Source organism: Oncorhynchus nerka, linkage group LG12 (assembly GCF_034236695.1).
Source record: "Oncorhynchus nerka isolate Pitt River linkage group LG12, Oner_Uvic_2.0, whole genome shotgun sequence".
NCBI classification, from domain to species: Eukaryota; Metazoa; Chordata; class Actinopteri; order Salmoniformes; family Salmonidae; genus Oncorhynchus; species Oncorhynchus nerka.
This window is the reverse complement of record NC_088407.1, coordinates 34,857,150-34,871,204: the sequence shown is the minus strand read 5'-3', so window position 1 is coordinate 34,871,204 and position 14,055 is coordinate 34,857,150. Positions and strand designations below refer to the sequence as shown.

Here is a 14,055-nt window from a genome sequence, read left to right as displayed (position 1 = left end):
TCCTGTTACAGTAACAGGATTGTGTTGTGAAATTAGGCTACACTTCAGCTGGTTAGTTTTCCATGATTAAAATGCTCACTTACCATATAGGCTTCAGTATTATTAACTGATAGAAAGATTTCCAACTCGAGACAACCATGTGGGGTTTATTGGAGGGAGGATTGAGTGAATGGATTAGGAAACTTGGTTTATCATAGTTCTCTTTTACCCTTCCTCCAATTTAATAAATGTAATAAATGTAAACTTCTAAAATCTAAATTTCCATTATTAAATATCAAAATGTTCAAAATATACTACAATAGAGAGTTAGGAGCAATATTGTGTATCAGTTCAAAATGTGGAACATAGCTGCATGGCACAGTGCATTTTTTTGTTTGTTTACAGACAAGTCATTCTGACAGAGCAGAGAAGCAAAGCAGCGCCCCTCTTGTAGCAGGACACAGACAGCACTCCATTGTTCCTGATGCTGCCTGGCTGGCTGGTGAGCGGTGCTCAGAGAATGAGTGGGGTTTCCTAGCCCAGCACTGCAGGGGTCTGAGTCCCTCCCAGCATGCTTTGCTGGTACCCACAGGGAGGTAGCCTGGGCTGGCGGCCCTCGTTAATCATCACTCCCTCCCTCCCTCCCTCCCTCCCTGCGTTATAGGCCCCAGATCTAGCAGCGAGTCCCAGTGGCAGCAGAGCCGCAGTGGCCTGCTTTCTACCTCACTGTGCAGTGAGCAGCTCTTAAAGGTACAGGCACCACACCACATTGCCTGCATTCCAGGGTGTGTGCGCACCCGTCTATTTGCGTCAATGTGTGTGACCCCGTTACAACATAGCCTGGCAACAGATTTCAACGTTTTACTCCTGCAAAGCTAAACCAGCTTCTAAAGCAAGTCAAATACCATAGATGATTATATACACATTGGCATGGGTGAATAAGTCTGACTCAAGCATTGACATGATCCACTCCCTCCCGACTGACAACGACTGGCTGGTCCCCGCCCTTTCCCTCCCAGTCCTAGTCTAAACACACACACACACGATTAACACAAATCTTCCTACTACAAATGGACTGGCTGATTTGAACTAATCTTTAAAGGCCTGGCAGAAGTCAAGATTTTCTCACTAGCCCAAGAGAGAGGAGCCTTTTCTGGCCACTGTTCAAATGTGTACCCTATTTGGGAGGATGACTGATTCATATCACCGTCAGTGTGACCATTTCTTGTTGAGGCCTTTTGAGGGAGAACTGGTATGTCCACACCGCCTTATCATTACCAATAGAGCCGAGCCAACTAAAAACAGGTTGTTACACCCACTAAAGTAACCTTCACCTCACCTAGCCAGGCATACCCCGCCTAATAAACCACTGAGTTGAGGCAGCAACAATGCAGAAGGATGACTAAAATAGAATGGTTTGCGGGTGAGGGGAAAGGTTCAAGAGGGAAACGGGGTACTTAAAGAGCCGACTGTAGCAGATTGAGGGAAAATAACCCCCAAAATGTAAGCTACGCTACTTGAATTTTGGTCTTTAAAGTATACAGAAACCACTCGTGAAAATAATTACGAGCACATTATTATTTGATATGTTAGAAGAAAATATGCGCTATACCATCGATATGTATTGTCCTAAAGCACCTCCAACAGTAGCTAACTGTAATGCTTCATTATAATTCCCTCCACGACTCCTGCATGGCGTAAACTTTCCCCTAGTTACTGGTTGCCTCAGTGATGACCTACAGTTCCATAGCGTGCCCGTGGTGTAGGTTGCGCTCGCAGCACATGAAAATGTTTGAGTCCATACTGCAGGCATCCTGCCTTTAACTCCTGTCTACATACCAATTTGTGTGTGCCAGGTTTGGATTTCATGTTTGCACTGAGCAGGCATAGCATAGGAAGGGGTTCCCTATTGGGGGGGAGCTGATCTGCTTCAACTCCACACTGTGAATTAGAGGGCCACCCTGCCTTGGGTTAAATCAAATCACAGACGATTACACAAAATGTACAGTTAGCTGTGACCTCGTGTGTTTAGAGTATATGTAACATCTTGTTAGCCAGTAGGTAATAATGACAGCATTGATAAGGCATATTATATTGGCAGATGTGATATATAAACTAGATGAAGCTCAGATAAGAGCCATATTCAAGCTTTTCACACTGAACAAAAATAGAAAAACGCAACAATTTCACAGAGTTACAGTTCATATAAGGAAAACAGTCCATTTAAATAAATTCCTTAGGCTCTAATATATGGATTTCACATGACTGGGAATACAGATATGCATATGTTAGGGGCGTGGATCAGAAAACCAGCCAGTATCTGGTGTGACCACCATTTCCCTCATGCAGTACGACATCTCCTTCGCAGAGTTGATTGGGCTGTTGATTGTGGCCAGTGGAATGTTGTCCCACTCCTCTTCAATGGCTGTGTGAAGTTGCTAGAAATTGGTGGGAACTGGGACATGCGGTCGTAAACGTCGATCCAGAGCATACCTTACACGCTCAATGGGTGGCACGTCTGGTGAGTGTGCAGGCCATGGAAGAAGGGACATTTTCAGCTTCCAGGAATTGTATACAGATCATTGTGACATTGAACTATCATGCTGAAACATGAGGTGATGGCGGCAGATGAATGGCATGACAATGGGCCTCAGGATCTTGTCACTGAAGCTCTGTGCATTTAAATTGTCATTTACAATTGTGTTTGTTGTCCATAACCCCAGCGACACCATGGGGCACTCTGTACACAATGCTGACATCAGCAAACCGCTCGCCCACACGACGCCATACACGCCATCTGCAATCAGCCTGTTTCAGTTGAAGCCAGGCTTCATCCAAGTGACGAACACACCTCCCCAGCTTGCAAGTGGCCATCGAAGGTGAGCATTTGCCCACTGAAGTCGGTTATGATGCCAAACTGCAGTCAGGTGAAGTCCCTGGTGAAGACGACGAGCACGCAGATGAGCATCCCTGAGGCGGTTTCTGACAGTTTGTGCAGAAATTCTTCGGTTGTGTAAACAGTTTCCTCAGCTGTTTAGGTGGCTAGTCTCAGACGATCCCGCAGGTGGAGAAGCCGGAGGTGGAGGTCCTGGGCTGGCGTGGTTACACGTGGTCTGCAGTTGTGACGGCGGTTGAACTCAAATTCTCCAAAATGACATTGGAGGCAGCTTATGGTAGAGAAATTAACATTTAATTCTCTGGCAACAGCTCTAGTGGCCATTCCTACAGTCAGCATGCCAACTGCACGCTCCCTCAAAACGAGACATCTGTGGCATTATGTCGTGTGGCAAAACTGCACATTTTCGAGTGGCCTTTTATTGTCCCCAGCACAAGGTGCACCTGTGTAATGATCATGCCGTTTAATCAGCTTCTTGATATGAAAAACCTCAGATGAATGGATTATCTTGGCAATTGAGAAATACTCACTAACAGGGATATAAACAAACTTGAGCACAACATTTAAAAAAAAAATTTTAAATAAGCTTTTGTGTGTGTATGGAACATTTCCGGTATCTTTAATTTCAGCTCATGAAACATGGGACCAACACTTTACATGTTGCGTTTATATTTTTGTTCAGTGTATATACCATGTATTTACTGTGTCCTTTGTGCCATTAAAATCAAGGAAGGTCACAAGAAAAATGGAACATTCTGTGTATAATTTTCTAGAGGAGGTTGGGAGGGCTGTGCCAAGACTCAAGAGGAGGGCAAGAGGGCAATAAAAGCTCTTATGGCATCCAGCTAATTACAGAGGTTGGCACCCTTCCTCTGAGCAAAGTGACAATTGTCACCCAAAATAAGAGAACCAATGCCCCCTAGCCTGGTCCCTTCTGTATGGGTTTTTGCCAACTCAAACTGGCATGGCAACATTAGTCAGGGGAGTTGGACAAAGATAAGCTGTTATCATTTTTTGCAGTTCCTCCAGCGTGTCTGGTCATGCTCTTGTAATATCCAATCCAGCTCGTCGATAATAATGACCATCATAAAAGGTAAAGTAAAGTCTGCGCCTTCAGAATGATCACGCGTCTCTGGCATGATCGTCTCCTGTCCTGTCTAAGTGCAGCGTAGTGTGGAAAGTTGCACCAAAGCAGAAACCCAACACTGGTGAATCGACTTCTCCGCCTGACATCCAGGGGCTTTGCAAGCAGACACTGGAGCGCCATGTTTGAACTCCCCACCACCCACTGTCCGACCATGATTACTCTAAGCTTTTAAGGACATGGGGGGTCAAAGCCTCAAACCAGGGAGGGGATTGTTTAAGAATACATACAGTTGACATGTTCACACACACACACACACACACACACCACCCAGTATAGTTTGACCCTTTACTTTTGTGACAACTGCACTCTGTCTGTGAACGTGGAGACCTTCATAAGGATTGACTGTAAGAGCCAGATTTCAGCCTGGCACATACAGTACCAGTCAAAAGTTTAGACACCTACTCATTCAAGGGTAATTTCTTTATTTTTACCATTTTCTACACTGCAGAATAATAGTGAATACATCAAAACTATGAAATAACATATGGAATCATGTAACCAAAAAAGTGTTAAATAAATCAAAATATATTTGAGATTTTTCAAAGTAGCCACCCTTTGCACACTGTTGGCATTCTCTCAACCAACTTCACGAGGTAGTCACATGGAATGCATTTCAATTAATAGGTGCGCCTTGTTAAAAGTTAATTTGTGGAATTTCTTTCCTTCTTAATGCGTTTGAGCCAATCAGTTGTGTTGTGACAAGGTAGGGGTGGTATGCAGAAGATAGCCTTAGTTGGTAAAAGACCAAGTCCATATTATGGCAAGAACAGCTCAAATAAGCAAAGAGACAGTCCATCATTACTTTAAGACATGAAGGTCAGTAACTTCAGAAAATTTCAAGAACTTTGAAAGTGTCTTCAAGCGCAGTCACAAAAACCAAGCGCTACGATGAAACTGGCTCTCATGAGGACCGCCACAGGAAAGGAAGACCCAGAGTTATATCTGCTGCAGAGGATAAGTTCATGAGAGCTACCAGCCTCAGAAATGGTCAATTAACTGCACCTGAGATTGCTGCCCAAATAAATGCTTCACAGAGTTCAAGTAACAGACACATCTCAACAACAACTGTTCAGAGGAGACCGCGTGAATCAGGTCTTCATGGTCGAATTGCTGCAAAGAAACCACTACTAAAGGACACCAATAAGAAGAGACTTGCTTGGGCCAAGAAACTACGAGCAATGGACAAGAGACCAGTAAAAATCTGTCCTCTGGTCTGATGAGCCCAAATTTGCGATCTTTGGTTCCAACCGCTGTGTTTTTGAACAGATAATATCTGCATGTGTGGAAGAATCTTAAAAGAATCTCAAATATAAAATAAATGTTGATTTGTTTAACACTTTTTTGGTTACTACATGATTCCATATGTTATTTCATAGTTGATGTTTACACTATTATTGTACAATGTAGAAAATAGTAAAAAATAAAGACAAACCCTTGAACGAGTAGGTGTCCCCAAACATTAAATTGGACCTGTAAGTAATACAGCCATGGCGCTGTATCAGGAAAAATATATACACATCTAAATGGTGTTATCAAAATTCTCAGACACATGCAACCATGTGTTATATAGTTAGTGTACTCACACTTTGAATAAGAGGACCAGATGCTAGAAGAAAGATGCAAGTGAGAGAGAGAGAGAGAGTAAGAGTGTGGTCATTGTGCTATGCTTGCGTGAGGTTAGCAGGCATAGAGCCCAGAGGGGAGGCATGTTACCTGACAAGTGCGTTAGTATTGCTGTCAAGACATGCTCTGCAAGGTGGTAGGCCTCAGCCACCCACACGTCGATGGCCTCTACCTCTTTGGAATACGCGCTGTCGGACGTAGGTTTGTTTTGGGGTGAACGATGGTCGGAGGTTGTTGAGGTGAAGGAAGACTGGGATTTCTCAAAGGCCTTGAAACTAGACTGAAGGTCATCCTCCTCTTCCTGGCTGCTGCCCAACTCTTTAAGGGCATTGATAGTGAGGTGTTCCTGCTCCAGATCCATGACCATGGTTGGTGTGGACTGGGAGGGAGGACACTCATCCTTGGCTGTGGGACCTTGACGGATGTCTTCTGGATCTTCGTCCTGTCGTGACTTCAGGCACTCCCTCATGAACTCGACGAAGCTGTCCGTGGCACCAGAGACAGAGCAGTCCGGCTCAATGCTTTCTGGATCACTGGTATGGTCTGGCGAATGGTGTCCTGCTTTAGTGTCCTTCTCCGCCACAGCTTCCTGTGGTGGGAGAGTCTTGTTGTTGACTATGCGATCTGCAATGATGTCATCGTTAGGTTTCTCCTCAGTCTTGGGCTCCACGGTGTTGCCAGGCAGTTCGCTCTGGAAAGAGGAGAATGGATCTTTGGGAAACTCCCTGGGAGATGGCTGGCCACCGACTGGCTTGGGGAAGGAATCTTCATCCATCGAGGTGAGATTATCAAAATCTGAGATCATGGGAGTTGCATTGTTTTGAGGGAGTAGTGTTCCGATGTGGATCTGAGAGGTTGGATCCGAGGGAGAGGGCTCTGGTACAGTGTCAAAGTTCAGCTCTTTATTGTCAATGGTGTCATCCGTGGGTGGCAGTACGTCTTCGTCCTCAAAAGATCCGTATTTACGGATTGTGTCATCCTGCATGTAGTTGGATTTTGAAAGCTCAACTGTCTGCATATAATCTTGTTTAATATCAGACTCTTCAAACTTGGATGTGGGGTGAAGTTGAGGATCCTGAGAAGTAACGTTAGCAGAGCTAGACTTCACTAAGATCTCTTGTGCGTCAGTTGACCAGTCATCGTCATCATAGTCTGTAAAGTCCGAAAGGTTCTCTGCGGTTTTCTCAGAAGGTTTGGCATTGGATGGAGAAGACTTTTCATTAGACTCATTGGGAGTCTGTGATTTATCAGACTCAACTTTCTGGGCTTGTGATACCTCAGAACTAGAGCTCTTTGACACTGCAGCACCTTGCATCCCATCATTAGATAGTGCTGTCTCTTGATCATCCGTATCGCATTCAGATTTCAAGATCTTGTGTTTAGGTGAGTATTCAGCATCAGAGTCGACCGGAGAGGAGGGAGGAGAGTAACCCTCATATTCTAAGGGGGGAATTTTGGAGAATTCCTTTTTAGTGACGTCTGGTTGTGGCTCAGGGGTTTTTGGTGCCTCTTTCACGGTGTCTTTCACAACTTCAGAACTTTCCTCCTCTTCCTCTTCCTCCACTTCCATCTCCATCTCCTCATCGCTGTAATTCGGCTCGTCTGTCTCAATAACATTGATGGTAGGGACCTGCATCGGCTGCTTTGCTGGAGGAGTTTCCTTTTCTTCGGTAGGGAGAGAGGGAACAGAGGGTTTGGGGGCAGGTGCAGTATCACTTGACAAAGAGGGGGTAGGGAAGGAAGGGGCAAGGATGGAGACTGCATCCTCAATGACAGTGTCATCAGAGTCTCCTGAGCTGTCGACCTCGACTACCTCATCACCCCATGGGGTCTGCTTGGTCTTTGAGTCGTTCTCTTTTGAGTCAGAGGGAGGGGGTGGAGGGGGAGAGTTAAAACCAGCGGGAGGCGCAGGAGAGGCAGGGTGCTCAGAGTCAAGGTCAGAGGGCCCTTGGGTGTCTGTCATGTATGCTGTAGGTAGGAAGCTCAGGTCAAATTCAGATTCGTCCTCAACGCTAGACTGCTGCGCTGGGTCTTTGAACACATTTTTAAGTTTAGGCCCTTCGATGGGAGAGTCCATGAAAGCGTCAGGGACACACGCAAATGCCTCTGGAACATCAGTTATAGCTTTATCTTCCCCTTTTATATCCTGGGATCTGCCATCGTTCTCTAACACAAGAGCATCTTTGTTTGAATCTACTTTGTCCTCAAAGTCAGGCACAGGGGGTAAGTGAGCTCTCATCCAGTCTGCGGTATCTTCAAAATCACTCCCTTGCCGTGCTTCTCCCAGGACCTCAAAGGGAGATTCTGGTGAATCCTGATCAGTGGAGGCTCCTTTTTTCAGGAAGGGTGAGGTGGTCTCTGCCGGCACCTCAGTAGGAGACTTTTCATAGTGGCGCTCTTTGAAGTGAGGAAAGCCTGCATCCGTCTTGGGCTCGGGCTCCTTCTTCGCTGCCAGGGCCTCCAGTGCCTTTATCCTTTCAGAAACGGGGGATGTCACGATTGGCGAATCTGGCTTTCCATCAGACGGACCTGATGATGCTTCGCTCCCATAGTTAGCGGGCGAAAACGAGCCTGACTGAGAAGACCCGGCGAAGCGAAGGGAGGTGGTCACGGCTTCGGAGGTGGGCTTGTCAGAGCCCAGCACCACTCCTTTGTCTGCATCGGCCATGCACAGAGGTAAGGAGGGGAAGGGGGAGAAAGGAGGGAGGGAATAAAAATCACAGACACACTCAAACTCCCATGCACTTCCAGTTATATTCGGCGGAGGCCATTTTGTTGCAGCCCAAGCAGTCATGCATGGCACTGTATAACTGCAGCAATGGATGAGGGTGTGTCAGTCGGGCATGCTGACTTAGCATCTCAAGTTGTTGCCATTGAAGAGCATTTTCAATGAGGCAACGTTCGAAATGACTTGCATGGTCGAAATGAAGCAGCTCCACAACAAAATTGCATATATAAACAACACTGTTACACAACTGTGTGCCCTGTGGCCGTATATTCATTTATCTAAATGCATATTCATATATTTACATAGAATATGGCTGGGGTTTTGTTAAATCAGGTACTCTGTCTGACATGTTCTACAAAATACATGGCACTTTATTACTGGAAAAAAAAATATGGGACACTACAAACCGCTCTGTTTCTCTGGCAGCCCTGTCAAGTCACCACCCAAAGTTTCCACATCTGAGGAAACACGATTGGGTAATACACAAAATCTTCTTCCCTCATCATTCCTTCCGCTTTCTGGGTTATATCAATGATCTCATGAGAACCGTTGAGCAGTAACTCACATCTCCAGAAGACTAACATAAAAGACCACAGGGATGATATCATAGAACTGAATGTGACACAACGGGGACGAGATACATAAAACGTGCCTGGAAGACGAGTCCGGAAGCAAAGGTCACATAGGATAAACACTCCTTGTTTGAACTCGCAAGGCAATTTATGGGCGAGACTAGGGTTAAGTGACTGCAGCCTGGTATAAAAGAGTTAAACGACATTACACTATTTCCATAATGGCTTAATTAACACATACAGTGGGTTCCATAATTATTGGCACCCTTGATAAATTTGAGCAAAAAAAAAAAAAAAAAGGGTATAAAATAATACCAATACTGAGCTATATTGTATACTCCCCCCCCAAACAAATTTTTTGGGGGAAATTATATTATACAGTTGCTCGAATGAAGAGATTTTGTAAGGGCAATTCCGCCACTTTTCAACCTCATATTCATGATCTCCGGCACAATACCAGTGTCTAGATGTGTGAAAATGGCACATTTCTATGATCTGTGGTGAAAAGATTAAGAACGGCCTTAAAATAATGCTTCTCCGTGACATCACACGGCAGGATTAAAAGTAAGAAAAATTGTGTTTTTCAAAACCCTGCAGTGAGTTTCTAGCCAGAAGAACGGTATTTACAGCCCATAGAGAGAGGTACGAGATTGAACTTCACTCAACTTTCTAGAGTGGTCCCTATTAGTTAATGCTATAAACGTTTCTCTTTACTGTGGCAATTGGGATCGAATCAACGCAACATACCGAAACAAAAATTAACTATGCAAGAGATTTTGTTGTAGGCAGAACACATCGGAGTAATATTCTATTGCGCACTACTCAGCCACACTCGCCACAGAACATGGCATAGCCAATCAGAGCTGCAGTACACCTATATGCAAATTATCCATTGCCATATATGGACCTGTGCCATTTACTTGGTCCTGAGTTTTGAGATCAAAGCAAGAGATGCATGTAGCCATGTGCGCACATTTTGTTCAGTTATTATCCCAGTTATAGATCATTTGTAGTCAGCAATAGGGGGGGGTGATTGCTACCTACAAGAGCACAAAACGTGTACATTTCTAGGAAAAGTGAGTCAAGTAAAGATATATATTTTTTAATTATTAAAGGGACAGTGTTGTATTTTGTGACAGGCTTGAATAAGCTAAGTAGCCAATAGGCAGAGGGTAGCATAATTGATCTGATTCTCTGTAATAATGGTATGGGAATAATAATGTATTTTATTTTGTGAAGTAGCATCTTTCATCAAACAAAAACATTTTTCAGTCGCCTCCTTGTCTGAAGGACAAGGGGATAAACAGGTTACTGTCAAGCCCTGCAAGTGTTTCTCAAAAGTCACATTGGCTGCTACTGTAGGCTGAATGATAGGCTGAATGACAGAACAGCTATTTCCATGTTAAAATGTTATGGGATGGATTTTCTCCATTGTTTTTGATTGTAAGCAACTTTGTTAGACCTACATTATGATCAAAATAGCCACAGTAGCCTACATGGCCACTGTTAAAACTGTAACTTAAAGCGGGTACACCCTCAGTGTTCGCAGCAAATGCCCGTTTTCATTACTAGCACCCTCCCCTTGCGAGGGTAACAAGCCTTTTTCTAAGATGGTTTTAGGAAATTGGAGGACACGTTGGTTAGGATCTTAGACCATTCCTCCACACAGAATCTTTCCAGATCCTTAATAACCGGAGTTAAGAGCGGAGCAGTGGTCTAAGGCACTGCATCTCAGTGCAAGACGTGTCACTACAGTCCCTGGTTCGATTCCAGGCTTTATCACATTCAGCCGTGATTGGGAGTCCCATAGGGTGGCACACAATAGGCCCAGGTTCGTCCGGGTTTGGCCTGGCATTGTAAATAAGAATTTGTTCTTAACTGACTTGCCTAGTTAAATAAAAAATGCTTTATCTTCGTCTGCGCTTATCTCCTGCCTACTTCATTTCAAGCCACAGGTATTCAAGTCCGGATACTGAGATGGCCCTTGCAAAATATTGATTTTGTGTTTAATTAGCCATTTCTTTGTGGATTTTGATTAGTGCTTGGTGTTGTCGTCTTGCTGGAAGAGTCACTTGCATCCAAGAGTCAGCCTCCTTTGCAGAGACAACCAGGTTTTTGGCTAAAAATAGTTAATGATGCCATTGACCTTAACAAGGGCTCCGGGACCTGTGGAAATAAAATATCCCGTAACATAAAAGATCCACCATCATATTTTACTGTCGCTATGTGGTACTATTTATGCATTTGCTTCTGTTTTTCAAACACCACTGGTGTGCGTGGCCAAATAGCTATATTTTCATGTCATCTGATCATAGAACTGGTTTCAATCCAAGTGCCAATGACGTTGCTCAAAATCAAGGCGGTGCTGTGGTTTGAATTGAAGAGGGCAGTCCATAAGCACGGACAAAAGGTTATCAAGGATCTGGAAAGGTTCTGTATGAAGGAATGGTCTAAGATCCCTCCTAATATGTTCTCCAATTTCATGAAACATTTTTAGAAAAAGGCTCAATGACGTTATCCTCGGACAGATAGGGTGCTGGCGTATTGAACATAGGGTTGCCAATTATTTTGACCCATATATTTTTTAGATTAATTTTTATTACCTGTTAAACATACAGTATCAGTCAAAAAGTTTGGACACACCTACTCGTTTTTCTTTATTTTTACTCTTTTCTACATTGTACAATAATAGTGAAGACATCAACTATGAAATAACAAATATGGAATCATGTAGTAACCAAAAAATGTGTTAAACAAATCAAAATATATGTTATATTTGAGATTCTTCAAAGTAGCAACCCTTTGCCTTGACAGCTTTGCACACTCTGCATTCTCTCAACCAGCTTCACGAGGTAGTCACCTAGAATGCATTTCAATTAAGCCTTGTTAAAAGTTCATTTGTGGAATTTCTTTCCTTCTTAATGCGTTTAAGCCAATCAGTTGTGTTGTGACAAGGTATGGGTGGTATACAGAAGATGGTCTTTTACCAAATAGGTTCCAACCACCATGTCTTTGTGTGATGCAGAGGTGGTGAACGGATGATCTATGCATGTGTGGTTCCCACTGTAAAGCATGGAGGAGGTGTGATGGTGCTTCGCTGGAGACACGGTTTGTGATTTATTTATTTTTAGCATGGGTCCCCAGATCCTCAAAAGGTTCTACAGCTGCACCATCGAGAGCATCCTGACCGGTTGCATCACCGCCTGGTATGGCAATTGCTTAGTATCTGACCGTAAGGCGCTCCAGGGGGTAGTGCATACAGCCCAATACATCACTGGGGGAAAGCTTCCTGCCATCCAAGACCTATATACCAGGTGGTGTCAGAGGAAGGCCCCAAACAATTGTCAAAGACTCCAGTCACCCAAGTCATTGACTGTTCTCTCTGCTACCACACGGCAAGCAGTATTGGAGCGCTAAGTCTAGGACCAAAAGGCTCCTTAACAGCGTCTACCCCCAAGCTATAAAGACAGCTGAACAATTAATAAAGTAGCCACCAGGACTATTTATATTGACCCACCCCCATTTGTTTTTACACGGGTGCTACTCGCTGTTTATCATCTATGCATAGTCCCTTTACCCCTACCTACATGTACAAGATATCTTGACTAACCTGTACCACCGCACATTTACTCAGGGACCGGTGCCCCCTGTAAATAGCCTCGTTATTGTTATGTAATTTTACTGTGTTACTTTTTATTTAGTAAATATTTTCTTAACTCTACTGCACTGTTGGGTAAGGGTTTGTAAGTAAACATTTCACGGTAAGTATTCGGTGACAAATACAATTTGATTTAAATTCAAGGCACACTTAACCAGCACTTAACAGAGCGAAGGAAAAGCAGCCAACGAGTGCTCAGCATATGTGGGAACTCCTTCGAGGACGGTTAGAAAAGCATTCCAGGTGAAGCTGGTTGAGAGAATGCCAAGAGTGTGCAAAGCTGTCATCAAGGCAACGGCTGGCTACTTTGAAGACTTTTTTGGTTACTAAATGATTCCATATGTGTTATTTCATAGTTGTGATGCCTTCACAATTGTTGTACAATGTAGAAAACAGTAAAAATAAAGAAAACCCTTGAATGAGTGTCCAAACTTTTGACCAGTACTGTATTTTTCCCTGAGCAATAGTATTAGTAAAAAATGATTATCATACACTATAGCTCAGTATTTGTATTATTTATTTGTTGCTCATCTTTATCAAGGGTGCCAATAATTATGGACCCACTGTACATCCTTTACCCATGAGCTGTGTCTCCCATTTGAACACAACCTCATTAGGCCTACAGACCAAGGGGAATACACTTCCTGATGTCTTTAATACTGCAGATGTATGTATGTAAGTAAGTAATGTAATGCAGAGCTCATTATAATAATCATCATGTTAATGCATCGTACCTCAATCTTGTAAATTAGGTAGGATATTAATCAAGCAGTTTAACGCAGATCCAATATCTTTAATGTACTTGAATGACTCATCCCTGGAATGTAGACTAGCATTAGAGCAAGAAATAATATAACGAATAGAAAGCGGAATGAATGAAAAACGTAATTGATTTACAGGACTTGTCCCATTCGCAGAGGAGGGCCTTTGGGCCAATTTGCATGGCTGCAACTTGCACTCTACTGGCCTCTGTCTACCCTGCTATCTGTTAAATCAACAGGAAGATTTAACTGAACCGCAAAGGCTACGTTTACACAGGCAGGCTAATTCGGGTCTTTTTTTTCTCACTAATTGGTCTTTTGACCAATCAGATCAGCTCTGAAAAGATCTGATGGGAAAATATCTGATGTGATTGGTCAAAAGACGAATCAGTAGAACTAAGACCAGAATTCGTCTGCCTGTAAAACGCAGCCAGATTTTCTAAACACCCAGCTAACACAACACAGAGAAAAAGCTGGACAATGCCCCTGGTGTGGGGAGGCTTCCTAAATAATGAATGCCCCCCTGTGCTGCTGTCTGTCAATCACGTCACTAAGCGAGCTAACCCGCCGCCAACTCCTCGTGCCAGAGCAGAGGTGACATTAGAATCGGACTGGAACAAGGATCCCCCTCCAATGACAGAGTGCCACATGTATCGTGAGGCAAGGGGGCATACATATATAGTCTGCAATA

At 43.8% G+C, this 14,055-nt stretch overlaps 1 protein-coding gene across 4 annotated transcripts in view; it reads right to left on the bottom strand.

Moving 5' to 3' along the window:
* LOC115138177 (reticulon-3-like) overlaps positions 1–14,055 on the bottom strand; it is a 33,285-nt gene that overhangs the window by 8,758 nt on the left and 10,472 nt on the right. Inside the window, exon 3 of one of the 4 annotated variants that reach the window (XM_029674726.2) lies at positions 5,736–8,300. The exons of 2 other annotated variants lie outside the window; for them this stretch is intronic. In XM_029674726.2, the coding sequence (XP_029530586.1) occupies positions 5,736–8,300 (2,565 nt within the window). Of the gene's footprint in view, positions 1–5,735; positions 8,329–14,055 lie in introns of those variants that run through there. One more of the 4 variants, XM_065025528.1, reaches the window with a different exon arrangement.